Here is a 20378-nt window from a genome sequence, read left to right on the forward strand (position 1 = left end):
CTTTGACTATAGAAATTATTTTCTTTAGTTCCAGTAACCTGACCTAAGGAAGAATAACCTTGAATCTTGTGTCTAATCATGAAAAGGGAACTAGATTAAGAATTTAAAAGTCCTGAGGTCTTCAAACTAGGATGGGTCTCTTACATCTCAAAACAAAACCTAATACATCTCCAGAAATCTAGATATTTAAGTCACACACTACATCAAGTATCACAATGTTTATTGATAGATACAAGTATATAAAATCAGGGCATGAACATGACTTGATAAATTAAGTAGACTTAATTTCAATACTATAATAAGAGGGACCAATTCAAATTCACCATTTGTTTCACACCCACAAAAACCACTTCAAGGGCATTAACGATCTCTCAAAACTGATCAGTTTTGTGCAAGTAAACCATGTTTCTTTTAAAAAGACTTGTGCACTTGCCCAGGCTCAAGGATATTAAAATCTAGCACATAAAGCCCATTACTAGAGGTAGAAATACAGGCAATATACTATTACGGCAACAACCATCAATTACAGTTAAGAATTTTTCTGTAACAACCAAATGGATAATCAAATATTGCAACAACTCAAGTATTACTGAGCAAAGTGCATTTCTACAGTATTCAGTGTTGCTATTCAGTTTTCTAACTTAAAACAGCCTATGATAACTGGCAGCAAAGAAGGTCCTTGCAATAGACTGCCTCTGGCTTGAGAACTTATGATGTAATTATTGCATGCTGCTAATATACTATCTAAACATTAAAGATACTCCTAAAATATTTGATGGTAGACTATGATTAAGACATTACACTACAAAAAAACCTTACGCAGAAGGAAATCCTAACTGACGTGCTTCTGCTTTAAATATTGTGAAAACATTACAGCGGAATGAATTTTTCGCAGTGGTTAGGTCAAATGCAGTTACATCATAGCAACAGTATGTTTTGCACAATTTAAGGCTTTGGCTGGTTCTTTAGTCAGCTTCTTCCTCTGATTCTTCTTCTTCAGCAGTTTCTAGCCAGGTTAGCCACTGATTCACCTGTAAATTAGATTTGTAATTTAACAAAGTAAGTAGCAATTACAGAAAATAGAAAAACTCACAGCAGAAGTTTTGACTCAGGATGAAACCACATCCAGCTAAGGACAAAAGTTTTCGGTCATACCACACATATCTTTATTAACAGGAATTAGCTTTCAGAACATGCTACAAATGTACTATTAATATATTAAGTTACACAAAGAGTGGTATATTATTTGGATTTGGGCTAACAGAAGCTGTTTATGGCCAGTTAGAACAAGTACCCTTCTTTGATAACTCTCCAGTTACATTTCAGGATTTTAGTCTAGGACAACGGTTCCTCCAAACCTAAATTTGTTACCAGCAGTATTGTGAGTGGAGTGGGTGTTCCTAATTAGTTTACTTCCAGCACTACCCCAGAATTACTGGATCAGATCCCCCAAGGACAGAGCTAAGGGTGCCAAGAACGAGCCTCACAAAGCTAGTGTGTAAACCTCAGTAGTAAAGGCAAGATACTGTAGACCAGTGTTTCTCAAAGCCTGGTCCTCTGGAAAACTATTATGGGAATCATCTGAACTGTGTTACCAGACTTAGTAAATCAGAATCTTTGGGATCCAGCTTGGAGCCTACTTTTAAACTGCTCTCCAAATGATTAGTGCACACCGTGATTTTAGAATCCCCTGATGTATAAGTTATTTCCCTAAGGCTACAAACAATTCCACTCAGAAAGATAGAGAAGCAATCTCTTCTTTACTCGTTTTAAAATTTTGTAGCTTTACCTCATTTTGCTGCTGTTTAACTGCCTACTTAACTAAGCTTTTAACAGTACAGTATGAAATGTATGAGTGAAGACACATTACTAGGACAATCCTGCCTATATGTCAGTTTAAAAAGAAGGCTCTTCATTTGAAGTACCAAAACAAATAGAAAAAAAGCAGACAAAATTTCTTTAACAGAGCTTTACCTGGAACAAAGCCTTGCCTTTCCCTGGAAACTCTTGGGTTATATCTTCTTTCCAAGCCAAAAAAGCTTCTTCTTCAATAATTTCCATGTCATAGAAGTGAACAAAAAAGCGGAGTAACATGCCTAAAAAACAAAAGGTAATCCCATTCCTTAGTGTGCTGTTTAAGAACTGCCCAAGTCTCATCATTCTTCTGATACCAGCCCTCTCACCTTTTGGGAAATTGCTGTTGTAGCAGTGCACCTGAAGAGCATACAGGGCACTGACTTGCAGATCAACGTGATCATGAAGGAATTTCTGCATTACTGGCTTGAAAGAAAGTAGCAGTTGTTTTTCCTGCTCTAACTGTTCTTTGGAAGGAGCAGAGGAAGAATCTGTTTCATCGCTGGGTGGGTTTACTTCACTAGAAATATACTGTAAGAAGCTGAACACAAAGAGGCCTTGTCAGAACCCAAAATTGAGTTTTCTAGCTCAAGAAAGAAGCAACATAACTCTACTACATGTAGAAAACCATTTGTCTTACCTAGTCATTAAGATGTTCACAAATCCTTTATCTACGTGAAGTTTGGGAGAGATGTTATCTTTAATCCATTTATATATGGTTTGAGGGGATGGATCCAACTTTATTTGCTTCAACAGTTCCTTCTCCAATTTGAGGAGTGGGAATAAGAAACTCAGTCCCTTTCCTTCCAAAATCTCCAACATGCGATCCTTATTCTGATCAATTTCTAAAGAGAAAAAAGCCATTTGCATCATCAGGTACTTCATTTTACACAGTTTGCCTGTCTAGGAGGAACAGCTTTACAAATTTCCCAAGTATACCAGGTTCACATAAAAGAATAAAGAACCCAGCAAATGAAAACTCTTAACATATGAATCAAATAAAAATAATTAAATTATAATAATTGCTTCTTTCTATAAGGTGGTGAGATCTGTGGTCATGTTTGTCATTATCTGAACTGGATAATCATACTGGCTTACACAAAATCCACCCCAGATACTAGGAATCTCTAGATTTAGTATTAAAAAAACCAAAAACCAACATTCTCTTACCTGGAAGCATTTTCTGCATATTGACCTTGCTTTGTTGAAAAAGTTCTGTTAACCACTCTCGATCTTGTAATTTAGCTAATTGCTGAAGACAAAGTAAGAAGAGAGGAAAATGCGTGCCACTTTCCAATGGTTGAGCTAGTTCTGAAATGCTCACCAGCTCTGAAATGATGGCACGAGCTGCAAACTGCGCTAAATATGATTTCACCAAAGGGATGTCAATCTCCAGCTTGGGGCACTGGTCCAATACATTCAGGAAAGCCTTCAAAAATATACAACATAGTTTATTAGTTTTCAAATGTGAGCAAAAAGTTCTTATCACAGAATCAGGAAAGCAGTGCTCTACCTGCATGAAGTTGTCACTTGTGGCTATCCCTTCCTGTTTGAGTAAACTGATCAAAGAACTTGCTTTTTCTTTATCTTCATCACTTCTATCTAGTGACAGGATGATTACTTTGCTTAACATCTCAGGAAGAAAGTGTTTAGGAGCCCTCATTTCTCTTACACCATTGACAGCCTCATTTGCATTTCCACTATTCAAATATTCGGTCACAACAGTTTCCTGAAAAGAACACAACCCAAGTACCTTTAGTGTTTTCCCTATTCCAAATATACTCCAAGATTTAGAGACTACTTATGGGATTACTTGAAACTTACAGTTAGTTTAAGTAGTTCTTCCTTTGATGGTGGTGGCTTTTTGCTTGTCTTGGCAGGCTTTTCCTGGATAAGTGGTGGATTAGTTTTGAGACCAAGCTGAGGTGTCTAAGAAAACAAGCAACATGACAGATACAAATGTTTAGTAAGTTTTAAAAAAAGAGCATGTGAGGTTAGAGGAAGACATCTTCAGAGGACACTGAAATAATAGAAAATGTTGTCACACTATGGCTCATACCTGTCCTAGAGGTGGTGTTTGAGTGCGTGGTGGTTGTGCACTAGGGGGAATCATAGTAATCTGGGGCTGAAGCTTTGGCACTTGATTTTTATTCATTAGGAACGACTGAGCAGGCCTCAGGCTAATCTGCAATTGAAAATCAATCAAAACAGATATCCAAGTTAACAACATGCAGTTGGCTAACATATATATAACATTCTAACAACCTAAAGTTAACTCTATATAAACATGTCAGAATATAAAGTAGAAACTTAAGTTTTTGGAAAAACTAGAAAGGTTACTCCATATTAACAGGTTGTATTTCTGACAAGAAAATTAAAAGATCTGATCCACACAAGAATAAGATACTATTATGAATCTCACATTGACAACAGAATTCTAGAATTAGCATGAGAAAAATATCCAAATAAAACTCAGCAAATTTAAATACCACTTAGAAAATGTCTTTGCTCCTTGTTATTAAATCACCCTACTTACAGGGAAACCACAATTACCTCGACCACCATTTTCCTGGCTCTAACTAATAAAGACTTTAAGAGACTTGCCCTCATATCTCATAATCTTCGCTCATAGGACGCTGGACATCCAAAGAAAGAAAAATAAGCATAGAAAAGAGAGAAAAAGGTAAAGAACTCCAGCATAAATCCTCTTAATAACGCGTCTTTTTATAATCATCGGGCAATAGAGTTCTGAATTGACAAACTATGGTATATGGTATATAAGTAACATAGGCAAATGTACCTCATCTGCATTAAGCTGTCCTTTCTTAGAAAACCGAGGTGGCATATCCTTCGACTGTCCTTGCAGCTGGGATAAGAGTCCCTGACTCTGGTTATGGTAGAGCTGGCTTAGCCCCTATTTCAGAAAGGGAGAAAGAAGGTCTAGATAAAAAGGGGGTCCACAAATTATGGTAATCAGGTACCAAAAGGATGAGCCAAGCCATAAGAAAAGTAAAAGATGAAACAAGGAAGAATAAAAATCTAACCTAACTGTCAAATAAAGTGATTTTACTAATAGTTTAACCAGTCAGTTTGAAATAACTCTCACAGAGGTATATTTGGTTTAGGAAAAAAACATACACACCCCTAAATAGTTGCTTTTTCCTTTTTTAGCAAAAAAAAAAAAAAAAAAAAAAAAAAAAAATCACGTTTATTGCAGGATTTAGTGCTTATTGCCTAAATACTCTAATGTTTTCTTACCTGGCTTTTCATAAACTTGCCTCCCATCTCTCCAAATTGGGATTGTGTGGGAGGCATGATGTGTCCCCCATGGCCATTGAACAGTTGATTTGAACGATGACGTCCCATGGTGGGTGAAAACCTATCCTGGATAACTCCTGGACCAGTACCAATTCCGCTACCTTAAAATACATACATGAACAACTCTTAAAACTCTACAATTAAAAAGTTAAGCTGAATTTTTTGTTTAACCAAACCAACTGTTTCATTCAAAATTACCTGGCATTTGTCCAAACATATCAGCAAGTCCTCCAAGTGGGTCCCTATCCATTTTCATCCTGGGAGGCATGAACGGTCCCTCCAGGAAGAAGTCACTTCTCATCCCTTGAGCCATAGGAGCAGGAATAAAGACTCCTAGATCCTTTAGAAATAAAGCAAATAAGCACTTTTGTCTCAACACTATCTTACTTAAAATTTGTATACTGCGAAAAAAACAGAAAACTTCAAGAATATTAGATTATTTATATCATTTCCGTAAATAACTTCTTCCAAAAATGGCATACGAGACACTAAAAAACATTAAAATCCAACACTAGGATGTGACAGTCTGAAGTAAGTGATAAGGGGGTCCCTGTGTTACTATAAAAAGTCTACTTGATCAAAAAACAAAACTATCTTACTTTTACCGCATCTTGACGGATTTGATTGATCGTCTTTGGTCCATTGTCAAGAAAGGCCTTGCGAGGAACCCAGTGGTGTTCTCGCAACTCTACGGTATCCTTTAATTTAAAAAGTGTAAATTTAATATTTTTTAACCAAAAACCCTCAGCTCATCAACATTAAAAAAACCAAAAACAAAACACTTTTACCTGCAGCAGGAAACGAATCCTTGCTGGCAATTCCTTACTTAACATCAAGGAACACATTCGGGCAAAGTACTGATCCATTAAGGACTGACAAAAAAGAAAAACACACAGTAGGAAAAATTAAAGCAAATGTGTACTAATTAAGGCATTTAAGACTTCTAGATTACAACACCAATATTAGTGACTAAATATGGCAATCCCCTGGTATCACAAAAATAAGTTGTTTTATTTGAATACAATTAAGACAAACTCCTTATATTGCTTCCATCAGCAACATACACACCTTGGCTCGTTCATGGTCTAATCTAGGTCCCACTGTCCTCATTATCTGACAGAGGCACTCCAAATCCTCTCCCATATCTTTGAGTTGGACTCTCTTCTTCTTTTCCAAAAGCTACCAAAAGAATGAAATGCCACAAGCTGACAAAATTTGACTCATTCTGGTTTAGATGTAGTATGTCTGCATTGACTAATTCATCGTTCCTACAGCATTTAGATAGTGCTTTCTATTGGTTTGTGTTGAAGAAAACCCTCCAAATTAAGCAATGTTAAGACAGACAGGTAATCAGTTCTACTACTACTTTGTAAAACACATCAAACACTTCCTTATTAGATACTTTCTACAATATTTAAATAAGTTTTGCTGGCTGTCAAAATATTTAACTAGCCCACCACCCTCTCAGATGAGACAAAACAAAAATAACTGACTCATTTGCCCCAAATAACGATGCACCCATGACTATATTAATCTAAGCCTACATTCCCAACTCATACTTACTGTTTTGATGCACTTATGAAGGATAGATTCATGAATAAGATCAAGCTTGCCGAGTTCTCCAATGAATTTGATGTTCCCCAACATCTTGATCTTAGCAATAGCTCTCTGTTCCTCCTCCTCAGGGAGGAGGGGATTTTCACGCTTATCATAGACTGAAAAAACCAAAAACCAAAGGATAAAGTCATCATTCAGAATTAAGTTAAAAATACACAGTACTACTTAATATCATATAAATTCTTACCATCAACATTTCTGGTTCGGTTTTCAAATTCATCTTGTAATTTGGAAATTAGGAGGCGTCTGAATGTCTGTTTGAAAACAAAAGACATTTGTTAGGCTTTGTTAATGAGATGTTTCAAAACAATTTTAAAATAAGCAAACAAGATCTCTCACTCACTGTGCTTTGCTTCTGTCCTGGTTGACCCTCTGCTGCTGGGCCATCAAAGTTTGGTGCATCTTCTGCCAATCGCAGACATAGCTGAGCATACAGTGAGCTATACTTTGGCTCTTCTAGGGCTTTGTCCACAATCTACAGGAAATGCCATTTTTTAAACTAAATATGAGAACGTTTTCAAGAACCCTTCCTTTACAACTTAATACTTTCTTGTGGTCTTAAGGATGTTAAATTTTATGAGAAATTTCTCACTAACTCTGACAAATTACTTACTATGTCTCATCTGTAATTTGGGAATAAGGACACCTCTCTTCTAAAGTTTATTATGTGAAATGAATTGGATAATGCATGTTAAGTGCTCAGTGCACAGCCTGGAAAACTACAACCACTTATTGTTAGCTATTACAGTATACCAATAATGTCTGATTACAGATTTCATCTAGTTATAACCCCCGCACTCTTCCTGGAGTTAGAAAATATCTCAGTTACCAAAACTATAGACACATTGGAATCTTTTAATCCACTACCATACGTTTTCAAGACTATATATGGTGTTTTCCACAAAAAGAAAACAAATAAATAGCTTGCTGACAGCCCTTGCTTAATTCTTCAAGCACAGTATGAATAATTTAAAATTCACCTCCAGTCTCATTATTCTATTAAAATTAGCGATTCTGTTTTTATCATTATCAGTATTCAAAAATACATATATATCTAGCTCACACCTCAGGGCTTTAAGCAATAAACCAAGTGTTTAAAAAAAACAAAAACAACTTGGGTTTGTCAAATAATTTCCTCTCCCTTGAGTTAAGTCAACATTTAACTTACCAGCAGTATGACCCCTTTGAGGATGAGTTTAGACTCTACACCCACATTGAGGAGCTCAAGGCATAGCTTGTCAAACTTTTCAGGAGTAAGCTTATTTAGTATGCTGGGGGGGAAAATCACATTTTAAGTGTCAGCCAACACAGAATTCTTTTGAGTTGAAAACAGCCTTTAAATTGATTTTTCCTCTACTTACTCCCTTTAATAGCAAGACATTTCTTTTATTCCTTTGAACAAAGAAAAGTTGGAATAAACCAACTCTCACTGTTATTTAGATTATAACATCTGTACTGGATTGGGGTTCCCAGCTGTTTGACAAGAAACTTTCTTACTGTCTCAAGGTCCACAGTGCAAGGACCTCCTTATTAATAAGGCTAGACCATAAGCTAAGACCATTATACAAAAGTTCTTCAGAAGTTCATGGAAAGATTTGTATTATCTTTAATTCAATTTTTCCACAAACTTTTTGAAATACCCTCATATTCCCCTACTTCATTGGGTTACACACCAGGCCAAGGGAAATGCCAGCACAACAGGCTTGTGGATTGTAATCCAACAGCTGTAAGCAACTGTAAGAACATCTAAGATATTCATGTGCTGCTCTTTAGTTTAAGATAATTCTTTAAAAAGAGACCAAAGTTCGCATTCATTAAAATATGTACTCTGGGCATGAACCTTGCCTTCTGACTAGAAAAGCAAACACCAGAGAAATACAGCTAATCTATACCTTTTCCCTCTTCTTAAAACACACCTTGGAACTTACCCTCTTACTTTCCTGAAGATTGCATCATGTCGTTCTTTTTCATTTGCGGAGTTGTTTGCTGCGGAGTTGTCATCTCGTCTAGTGCTTCGTGCAGGAATCCATTTCTGAGCGTTTTGCCCTGGGGTTTTCCCCAGGAACTCGCTGATTAATAAAAAAATTAAGACTTACAATTAAGAAAATTCAAAAATAGCATTCAGTCACATACCAAACGTCATACTCATCAGAAATTCTTCTAATAGAAATAACAATTTAGGTTTTCTCAATTTCCCTCCCAAAGAAACCCTGGAGATCAGTGGTCCTCCAACAGAAGCACGAGTGCGTCAGAATCACCTGAAAGCTTGTTAAAACACTGCTGGGTCTACTCCCAGTTTCAGCTTTAGTAGGTTTGGGGTAGGGCCTGAGAATCTGCATTTCTAGTAAATAGTCCCCAGTGATGCCAATGCTGCTGGTCTAGAGCCACACCTTAAGAATCAACACTTTCTAATGTCTTATGACCACACTGCCCCATGCATACCACCACTGATACCAACTAGTAGGGATAACTACTAGTTACAACTAGGGACAACTGGATTTCAGAAATACCATCAGTAAACATAACCTTTAGGGAAAAATAGTCTGAGAGCCTCATCTCACATTAGATGACTTGGCTGAGGGATAATCAAGAGTTGATTTTCTATATTTAGGGTATCTACAAGAAACCATGCCCATAGATTAGGGCATTCCTAATGTCTACTGCCATAACTACAGTTATGCGTGGGAAAAACTTTCAATCTACTATTAATAAAACTCACTGTTATCACATTTATCATACCTGTTGCCAGCAGTCTTGGGATAGTGCTGAGGTGCACCCCTACTTCCTCCTCCGCCCGAAGAAGCACTATTTAAAACAACAAAAAAACACTTTTTTTTTTTACTATACTCCAATTATGTCTCACTCAAAAGGGATAAAGTCTATTTTTTATTTTAGAAATTACACCACAGATGAAGACTGAATTTGAGACTAAAGGAAAGCCAAATATTTGGTTACATATATTCTTTAGATGGCAATTATTAGAAGACAGGGAAAATTCAAGGACTTTTAAAGATAAAATAGCAGCACATTAAGTCAGAATTTTTGCTGTGGTGGCTTTTGGTTGTGACTGGCCTTTTCAAAAGGAGTCCTCAAAATAAATCTGCACATACCTGAAACGAGAAGCACCCCCTTCTGCAATCGCACTCTCCACTTTGGCGGCTTGACAACGAAGAATCTTCAAAAGAATAATATTAATGGATGGGGTGGGAAGGGGAGGGGATGGGAGAAATGAAAAACCTGAAATGAAAAAGCACCAAAATTAGATACTGCTAACATACAATCTATAAACCATCATTCAATTACAACTTCAGGTCCTAATACTGTAGTCGATCGAACTTTCACTGCATTGCAGTTTTTATTTTGTTTACCCTCCTGAAAATTCCGGGTGTTCAGGTTTGCAAAGAACAGCCTTCTCAGAGATACAAGAACATCTCAAACTGCTAAGAACGAATCTTTTGAAAAAGCCACATTCTACCGCCTTTAAAACTGAACATTATAGAGAATCCTACTCTATCAACACGGGCAACATTACGTGGAAAATGTCTGCCGCAGAAATTTTAACCGCCTCAGTGATGAGCCTAACAGACTGGATAAAGTATCCGTAGAGACTGCTCAGCAGTTTTCTCCACTGTCCACCCTTTTAACCCCTTCCCCGCAGAGGGCATGTGGGCAGGAGCGCGCGCGAGGACGGCGGGTGTACGGCGGCTGGCAGCAGGCCGGGAAGGCCAGGCCCCGCTTTACCCTTCCTGGGAACAAAAGGGCAGCCGATTCCTCCCAGCCAGGCTCGAGTTGGGACAGTGCTTCCGACGCTTCCCCGAGGCCGTGGGTCCCGGGGCGGGCAGGAGCGGCGGAGGCGTCCCCCACCGGCCCAGCGCCCGGCTCTTTGTTCTCCAGGCAGGAAGACGGCCTCCTGCCCACCCACCGCCTCCAAGCGGGCCCCCTCCCACCCCATAAATCCCCCGGGACTGACAGCCGCCTCGCCGCTGCCTCCTCGGCTGACAAAAGAGACAGAAATCCGCTCTCTTCCCTTTGCCCACAAGAAGCAGCCGCGCCGACACTGGGCCCCACATACTTTCTCCCCGCCGGGCTCCGGGACTCCTGCGCCTCGCTGGTCCCGCGCCAACGGCCAGGCCCTCCCCGCCGGCCCGCCCGCCGCGGCGTGCGCGGTCCCCACCACGCTCCCTCACCGCCCGAGCACACCCGCGCCTCCACCCGCTCCGGCCCCGCACGGCCCCTAGCCTCGGCAGACGGCGGCCGGGCCAAGGCTGCCGTTTTCCTTCTACTCCGTCAGCAAAAAGAAGAGCAAACAAAGGCCAAGACTTCCCAAGTGTCCGAAGTGCAGAGGAAACGCTGAAGAAGGGTCGCCCCGCCCGGCTCCGCCTGCGGCCGCCATTTTGTACCGCTCGAGAAGAAGCGGCCAGGGACGGCGGCCATTTTAGGGCGCACCAGTCGGCGGCAGCGGCGGCGGTGACGGCGGCGGCGTCTCCACTCACCTTCACCGAGAACTCAGCAGCTGCCACCGCAGCTGCCTCCTCAGGATCCGGTCGTCGGGAACAGGGAAGGGTGGGGGAAGGGGAACGGAAAACAAAAAAAGGGGAGGGAAGGGGGAGGAAGGAGTCGGGGACGGCTCGAAACTCTCAGCTCAGAGGAGTCGCTGCTGCAGCCACCACCCAGTACACGCTGCTACCCCCATAGAGCTCCGACTCGCTGCTGGCACTAAGGCGTGTCTGATGCCGAACTTATCACTCTGGGGCCGTCGAACCCACCAAGGCCGCCCCGAATGGCTCCAGCGTTACCCAATCAGCAGTCTGGCTGCCGTCCGCCACCAATCCGCGCCCGGCGGCGGGGAGGAGCCACCGGGCCAAGCTCGGTTGCGGCGCAGCCACGCCGCAGTGCGCAAAGCCATATTCGCGAAGGCTCTGGGCCCAGCCGGTGGCGTAAGGGCAACTGAGCTCTGTGGGTATGCGGGCCGCTTGCGTAAAGTCGGAGAGTCCTTTTGAGGCTGCGTTGGTGTGGCTGCCTCATCTTCCTGCACAGTCTCTTTGTTCCCTGGGTCCGCAGCCCGTGCTCGAGGTGTACAAGCCTCTCTTCCTCTACCTCGTTTACTTACCGGGAATATGGGAAGGAAACTCGCCCTTCTCCGGCCTTACCCGACTCCTGCCGGTGGCGTGTCAGAGCACTGATATTTTCCTGGCGGCCCCCGAGGAGGTGTGATTGTCCCTGGCGGGTCCGGCCTCTCTGGGACGGGCTGCAGGGTTGAGGCCGGGCGCCCCCAGGCGCAGCGCCGGGAATCACTACCTGTCCGGCTTCCGCAGGCTTAGCGGGAGGGAACCCGGAGAGTGGGGTTGAGGAGACAAGACGTGCACCCCTGTGCGAATAGAAAGCTTCATCCAGCTCCTTATTGCACCCCCTGCAGAGTGAATTTGAAAAGGATAACAGGAAGGGGTTTATTGTCTTTCTTTGTATCTCGCGCAAGAAGCAGCTTTCCCAAAAGGAATGTCCGGTCAGCGGTCACCAAGGAATACCCAGAATATGCCAGACTTCTTTGGAAGAAGTGTTTGCAGAGCGTGCGCGTTTGGAGGACATTAAAGTGCTAGCTCCTGTTTTATTTTTTGTTTCTATTTGAAAGCACGTTAAAGATTGTCAGCTGTGTATTTTCATTTTTTTGTAAGGTCCACCATAAGAAATAGGATTAGGCTTTTCAAAGTCAGCAGGTTGAACTATTTATACTTCCCAGGTAATATTTTAAAGGATGGGTACCGTGTTCCATGGTTTGCGACATTTTAGCTGTACAAAAATGGAGTCATGTTTCCATATGCTTAAATAAACAACACAAATGTCCCTATCTCCATTTTGAAAATACACTTTTGATAGTATATAATAAAAAGCTAGCGCGCGCGCGCGTGTGTTTGTTAACATGTGCGACTTTTAAAGAAAGTGTCAAAGGCCAGAATTTTCAAAGACCCCAATTTACGTTTGACTTGTCAAAACAGCTCTTGATGTTGAAAGCACCTAGTCAACGCAATTTCCAGGAAAGTTACACAGTTTTTCCCAGGACATTTAAATCTGATAATAGAAGGGTGTGCTGTGGTTCTGAAGGTTTCTAACACAATTTCAGCATCTTTACATCTTTGCCATAGGATAGGTTGATGATTCCCCCACCTTATTATATTACTACAATTATTGCTATTAAATCAATTTCAGTTGAAGTTTACGAACTACTAAAGATATCTTCACTCTTAGAGTTAGTTGCATGTCTTAAAAACAGAAGAGGACACTATTTTGGGGAAAGGTGCAAATTTTGTTTCAAATACAGGAGGTTTCACACTGTAATTTCAGGACCCTTCTAGCTTCAAGGTAACAGCAGAATAATATTTCTTTATAATTTCTGTAAGACTTAGCAGTTTGCAAAAATGTAGTCATGTGTGTGATATTTTTACATAACTGGTTTATATTTTTTTCTTATTTACTTACTTTTTTTTTGTGGCTGGCCGGTGTGGGGATCTGAATCCTTAGACCTTGGTGTTATAACACCTCTCTAATGAACTGAGATGACCCGCTAGCCCTGATAATGAACACATTAGTCTGATAGGAAGAATAGTGTTCAAAAACACGATTCTAGTCTAGACTTCAAAGAGAACACTCACCTAGCTCTAAAACCTGGATATTCTTATAATAATTAAAAATAAAAAATAAAAATCTCAATAATTAAAAACAAAACTGAATCTTTTATTTAATTTTTGCTAATTGTGAAACCCTCTGCTATGAGTTTTTGCAGGTATGAGTGTATGTGAGAAACTGGGCTGGGAAGGATTAACTCAAAGTAGAAAAAGTAAAAATATGAATAAACTTTCTCAATTTGGAAATGGTTCCGTCACATCATGTATATATGAGAATTCAAGTCATTGTCTGGAATTTAACTTTTAGTTTATAGAAAGTTGATTTTTTTTTTTTTTTTTTTTTTTGTGGCTGGGGATCCAAACCCTTGACCTTGGTGTTATCAGCACCATGCTCTAACCAACTGTCAGGCCCCGAAGTTTAAATATACCCACTTCGACCTGGTAGTTTTACACTTCTATTTTGTCAGTTTTCTCTGAGGCTGAAAAACAGAGTTTTGTTCACTCATTTATTTTTTCAATATTTTAACTAGGTATGTCAAATGCTGGTTATTATTCGAGCACATAATACTCCTGGAGTATCTGCTATCCTCTGTGCTTAAAGATTCCCTAATCATACATCTCTAGCCCAGATCTTTCACTTAAAATCCAATTCTGAATTTCCAACAGCCTATTGATCAGGGATGCAAACTTGGATCCATATGTAGTTTGGGCCACACAGTAGTTTTAAACATTTAAATTAGCTGACTTTAAAGTATTTGGAGATTATACATACAAATCCAGGTTTCCATCTTTTCATGAAGTCTTGAAATATGGCAATACTAGACATGAAATTCCCACAGGGCAACATTCAAGTGTAGCCGAGTAGCAATTACTTCCTGTAGATGTTTTCTCTTCATTTCTCCACAGTTAAATCTGACTCAATTCACTCATTTAGGTTCCTGTCTGGCCTCTATAGCCATTTTGCTTTTTTGAGTTGTTTGTTCAAATTTGGCAAATTCAGTATGTAATTTTGGGCAAGTTATTTAATTGCTCTTTTCTTCAGTTTCTGAATCTGTAAAATTGGAATGAAAATATATTTATAGAGTTGTTGTAAAGATTAAATGAGATAATGTATATAAAGGACATAGCATAGACCCTGACATAGTACTTCATGTTAGTTATATTATCAATAATATTGATTAACCAGCTGTTTGACAACCACTTTAGTTTTGATAAGTATCCCACTATTCTATGCTAGAAGCTTGACTACATTTTCTCTTTCCTTTTGATCGGGTTTAATATTCAATCAGTTTCTGAGTTCTGGTGTTACTACTCTCTAAATGTTCTTTGCATTCATCTTCTTCCCTACAACATCATTGCATGCATGCTAATCCAATAAATTAAATCTTAGTAAATTATTTTCCTGAATTATTGAAAAATTCTAGTTGGTCTTCTACAGTACTTTCCCTCTAGTCTGTATACTTTAGTCTTCCTTTAAATGTTTTTCCCCCCAACAATTTATCATTACCATGTTTAAGAATCTTAGCACTTTGCTATTTTCATCAGTTCATCTCAATCTTGGTTGCACATTAGAATCACCTGGAGACCTTTTAAATATCTCAGTGTCCAGATTGCATCCAAGACCAGATAAATCTGAATCTCTGGGAGTTGGATCCAGCCATCAATAGCTTTTAAAGCTCTCCAGATGATTCCAATGTGCAGTCAAGGTTTGAGAACTACTGTAGCAAGTCAGACCATTATAGAAAATTACATTTACAGCTGCAGAAAACCACAAGAAAAGGAAACTGGGTTCTAGAAAAGATGAGACTTTCTCCAGGTAGGAAAACAGGCATTAGAACCTAGGAATCCCAATTTTTTTTTTTTTTTTTTTTTTTGCCTGGCTTTCAAGCCCTTCATGATCTGGCCCTACCCTACCTCTTCCATTGGCCTTATTTTTCACCACTCCCAGACACCCAATCTTCTCTCATGGAGCCAGTTAGTCTGGTATTGCTGCCCCTAACAATTCACTCATACTAATGCTCAATTGCTTGCAATTTTGAGGCCACCCTCATTTATCTCCTCTACCAATTCATTCCTGAAGCACAGACATGAGTATACAAGTGCCCTACTGAAAAACCTCAGTAGCTCTCCCCTAACAGAATAACATCCAAACTATTTAGTTTGGCATAAAAAGCCCTTTGCAATCTGGCTTCAGATGACTTACTATTCCTAGGTACATCTCTCCTTCATTCCTACAGTTATCACTAACAGAGTTCTATAGTACTCAAATTTTGTTCCATTACAACACCAGTGTTTTATATCATATGACTAAAATTTGGTGATCTTTGTCCACATGGCAGAAAAAAATAAAACTAGTGAATTAATATATTAATGGCTAGGCAAAGGGCTTGGGTGTAATCTCTGTTTTCAAGGAGCTCACAATTTAGACAAAAGATAAATACACCAATTACATTAAAGGGCAGGTAAGGGTAGAATCAATTCTAAACTGAACAAACAAACAAAAATGCTGTAAGGTTTCATAAAGGGAATAATAGGAGATGAGACTGTGGCCATCCTTTCTTGAGTGCCAGAATGATGATTTGGTCCTTGAATATAAAGGCAAAGAAAGTTCTTCAACTGATCACAATTCTGATCAGTTTTAGTTTAAAGCTGATCAGTTTTAATGGATCAGAGTGCTGTTTTAGGGAAATTAATCTTGTAGCTTGTGTAGAATGGTTTGAAAGGCAAACCTGGAGGTAGTGAGATCACTAATTACACTGCATTATTATTATTTATTTTTAATTTTTTGGCTGGTATGGGGATCAGAACCCTTGACCTTGGTGTAATCAACACTGCACTCTGTATTATTTTTGTGGGGCTTTTATCTCCCTTCCAAAATCATAAGGTTCTTGAGATTAGGTACTTTTCTTGCATTGCCAATATGGTTCTTTGCACACAAATCAACTGAAAAAATCTTTGTGCATATTATCTTGCTGACATTTTATTCATTCATTTTTCTCCAGGATTTCCTCCTACCTCATTGGCTCTTTAAACAATTCAGCTTAGTCTTCAGCTGGGTTCTTCTCCGCTTGACCTCTAAATATTGAAGTACTCCAAAGATTTATTCTGGGCCTTCTTTTCTTCTCTTTGAATACTTTTCCCCTAGGTAATTCATCTCTTATAACTTTAAATACCATTTATATGTTGATGATTTCCAAATTCATATCTCCATCTCTGATCCACCTTTTCCCCATGTAAGCCATAGATGTGTTTCATCTGTATTGAACTGCCTACTGAAATTTCCCCCTTGAATATCTAATAGGCATTTTAAATATAACATGTTCAGAATAGTTTTTCCTCCATTGTTCACCATCTGCCAGTTGCTTAGGACAAAAACTATGAATCATTCTTAATTCTCTGTTTTTCATCTTCCACATCCAATCCATCAGAAATTCTATGGGCTCTATCTCCAAAAATAAATCTTCAATTGGTTTACTTCTCTTGATCTGCATTGCTATCACCTTAATCTAACCACCATTATCTCTAGCCTTGGTTACTGCAATAGCCTCCTAGAACTGGTCCCTCAACTTCATCTCTTGCTCTCCAATACATTCTCTAACCAATAGCCAGTCATGTTTTAAAAATGTAAATTAGATAACGCCATTCCCATGCTTAAAACTCTCTAGTCATGTATATAAATTACATCCACAATAAAATTCAAATTCTTCATCCTGGCCTACATGACCTTACATGATCTGGCCCTAGAATATCACTCTGACTTCATCTCCTACCACGTTCCCCTTGATTTCAATAGTGCAGTGACACTGGCCCTTTTCCTATTCCTCCAAGATGTCAAGCTCATGCAAAGCTTTCTACTCCTCGAACATGCAAAAGCTATGGCTACTTCTTTTGCAAGTTCCACTGCCCCAAAAGCCGTTATCCCAGTGTTTTACATGGCTGGCTTTTTTTTTTTTTTTTTCTTTTCATAATTTAGGTTTCAGTTTGAATTTCCACCTCTTTAGAAAAACCTTCTCTAGTCAGGCTATATAATGTTGTTCCCTTTTCCAGGCAACCTATCACATTACCCCACGTAATTTTTTTTTTCACAATCCTTATTACTATCTGAAATGATTTTCTGAATTCTTTCTTGTATATTGTTTGCTCACTGCATTAGGATGTAAGCTAAATGACAGACAAGCTCAATACCTTGTCTGTCGTGTGGTACCCCTTAGATTTTTAAAAGAAGACTAGCTTCTGGGCAGAGAATATTTGGGAGAACAAGAGATGAAGAGCTTAGAATAGTTCCTGGAACATGACAGGAATCAATAAATATTTACTGAATATAGGAATATACTCTATTGAGTCTCACTAGAAACCATTTGGGGTAAATGGGATGTGTCATTTCTCCTATTTTACAGATAGGAAAATTGAAAGTTAGGTAACTTTTCCAATGTAATTCAGTTAATATGTGACAGAATCTCACACTTTCCCAGGTGCACCAAGGCGTAAGTTGCTTACATTAGTTTCCTATGGCTGCCATGACAAATTGCCATGAAGTGGGTGGCTTAAAACAACAGAAATTTACGCTCTCATAGTTCTGGAGTCCAGAAGCCCAACATCAACATGTTGGCAGGGCTGCACTTGGAGAATCCATCTCTTGCCTCTTCCAGTTTCTGATGGCTGTTGGCATGCCTTGGCTTGTGGTCATATCTCTCTGCTCTGTCTTCACATTGCCTTCCTCTGTGTGTGTATGTTGTGTTTTACAAAACCCCCTCTGCCTCTCTCTTATAAGGATACATGTGACCACACTCAGATAATCCAGGATAAGCTCCTCCTTTCTATATTATTAATTTAATTACATCTTTTGCCATATAAGGTAATATTCACAGGTTCCAGGGATTAGGACATAGACATAGCTTTCTAGGGTGGGGAGGGGTAGATGGGGCCATCATTTAGCCCAATACAGTGCTCATAGCATTTTAGTACGAAACTAAATTCCTAGAACTCTATTTAATGGGCCAGTCTCTTTTTAAATGGGTCATCATTCATTCTTTTTTTTTAAAAGATGACCGGTAAGGGGATCTTAACCTTTGACTTGGTGTTGTCAGCACCACGCTCTTCCAAGTGAGCCAACTGGCCATCCCTATATAGGGATCCAAACCCCTGGCCTTGGTGTTATCAGCACCATACTCTCCCAAGTGAGTCACGGGCTGGCCCTATCATTCATTCTTTTAACAAATATTTAGTGAGCACCTAATACATGCCATGTAATGTATGTATTTACTACCAGAAATTAGGAATATATTGATAAACAATAACAAGCACTTTGTGCTTGATGTGAAAGAGGGTGCTATTAATAATTACAATGCGACAGCAGGCATAAACCAGGACCATACCAGGTAAACCAGGACCTATGATCAACTTATTTATGATGCATGTTGTTAGGCCAAGAGAATGAAGACCCTACCTGCTGGTATTTTTTCCCTTTGCTATTTCTTTTTTCTAAGTCAAACATAGTGTTTCGTTTTTAAAGTTCTTAAATGGATAGAGAGTAGCATGACTGAGGTGATCTCACTGAACATCAATATGGAGATCACTTACATCTTTGGATATTGGTCTTGTAAGCTGGAAGTGGGAAGCCCATTTCAGAGCAAAATTTTCTGTACTAGATTGGTCAGAGACACACTTGAGCCTTAAGTATAGAAGGACAACTGATACTTTCAGTTCACTGTATTTCATAATTTATTTAATTTACAAAACTAAAGTTAGAGAGTGGGTAGTACTCATCTGCAAGAAACACTTCTAAAAGGTGACCAAGATTACTGGCAGCAATTTAGATGAGACAGGCTTCAAGTTATGAGCAATTCCTAGTACTCCTTTGCTTCCAAAGTAATAAAACATACATGAATGCAAGTTACTGAGAACATTATTATAGGGATAATATTGCATTCACTCTCATTTAGTAAAAAGAAAATCATTTGCAAATTTTGGTACTTTATAATTTTATTAGTTACGAAATTTGTTTATGATACATTTTATAAGCAATTGTGCCCAAAATGTGCTAAAATATACAGTTGAAGAATCATTGTTCTAGGAAATGCAAATTACTGAACTAAAGTACAGAAATTTAAGTGCAATAAACCAAGTATTTCATCATGTTTTGGATGGCAGAGAGTACAAGTCCAGACCATAGGTTATAGACATTAATAATAACTTATAAAATGTTCAATTTTACACTTTAAAGAATGATTTTGTATGCAGAAGAAATATTCTTATTTCCATTTTAAAGAAGAGGAAACTGAAATTTGGAGAAACTGACTGGTCCATATGTATTTTTTAAAACTTTTATGCCAATGGTCTTTCCTCAACTTTACATATCATCTCTTAATAAAGAGTGAGCAGAAATAAGTAAAATAGAGACTAGAAAAACAAAAGAAAAGCAAAACTAAGAGTTGGTTTTTTGAAAAGATAAAATCCACAAACATTTAGCTAGACTAAGAAAAAAAGAGAGAAGACTCAAATAAAATCAGAAATGAAAAAGGAGACATTACAACTTATACAACAGAAACACAAAGATTATAACAGACTATTATGAACAATTATATGCCAACAATTGGATAACCTAGAAGAAATGGATAAATTCCTTGACACATACAACCTATAAGGACTGAATTATAAAGAAATAGAAAATCTGAGCATACCAATAACAAATAAGGAGATTGAATCAGTAATAAAAATCTCCCGTCAAAGAAAAACCCCGGCCTTGATGGCTTTACTACTGAATTCAACCAAACATTTAAAGAAGAACTGATATTAATTTTTCTCAAACTCTTTCAAAAAACTGAAGAGGAAGGAATACTTCCAAACTCATTTTACGAGGTCGGTATTACCCTGATACCAAAGATGGACAAGAACACTAAAAAACAAAATAACTACAGGCCAATATCCCTGTTGAATACAGATACAAAAATACTCAAAAAAATAATGGCA

The 20378-nt window shown here is 38.8% G+C and overlaps 1 protein-coding gene and 1 non-coding gene across 2 annotated transcripts; both read right to left on the minus strand.

Moving 5' to 3' along the window:
• Positions 1-203: 203 nt before the first annotated feature.
• On the minus strand, positions 204-15332 carry EIF4G2 (eukaryotic translation initiation factor 4 gamma 2). Its single transcript, XM_063094970.1, has 25 exons — positions 15324-15332; positions 11940-12105; positions 11552-11743; positions 11283-11425; positions 9900-9964; positions 9529-9594; positions 8718-8858; positions 7958-8060; positions 7133-7264; positions 6977-7043; positions 6736-6887; positions 6241-6351; positions 5961-6044; positions 5772-5870; positions 5371-5512; positions 5113-5273; positions 4655-4768; positions 3914-4039; positions 3679-3783; positions 3368-3583; positions 3025-3283; positions 2495-2699; positions 2184-2395; positions 1975-2096; positions 204-1031 (listed from the first exon to the last, which is right to left on the minus strand). Exons 1-25 carry the CDS (start codon positions 15330-15332, stop codon positions 966-968), a joined length of 3258 nt encoding a protein of 1085 aa, XP_062951040.1. The 3' UTR covers positions 204-965.
• LOC134377483 (small nucleolar RNA SNORD97) lies at positions 4455-4595 on the minus strand. Its single transcript, XR_010023523.1, has one exon. It is a non-coding gene; the product is annotated as a small nucleolar RNA SNORD97 (small nucleolar RNA).
• Positions 15333-20378: the final 5046 nt, after the last annotated feature.

Source organism: Cynocephalus volans, chromosome 4, assembly GCF_027409185.1.
Source record: "Cynocephalus volans isolate mCynVol1 chromosome 4, mCynVol1.pri, whole genome shotgun sequence".
In the NCBI taxonomy this organism is placed as follows: Eukaryota; Metazoa; Chordata; class Mammalia; order Dermoptera; family Cynocephalidae; genus Cynocephalus; species Cynocephalus volans.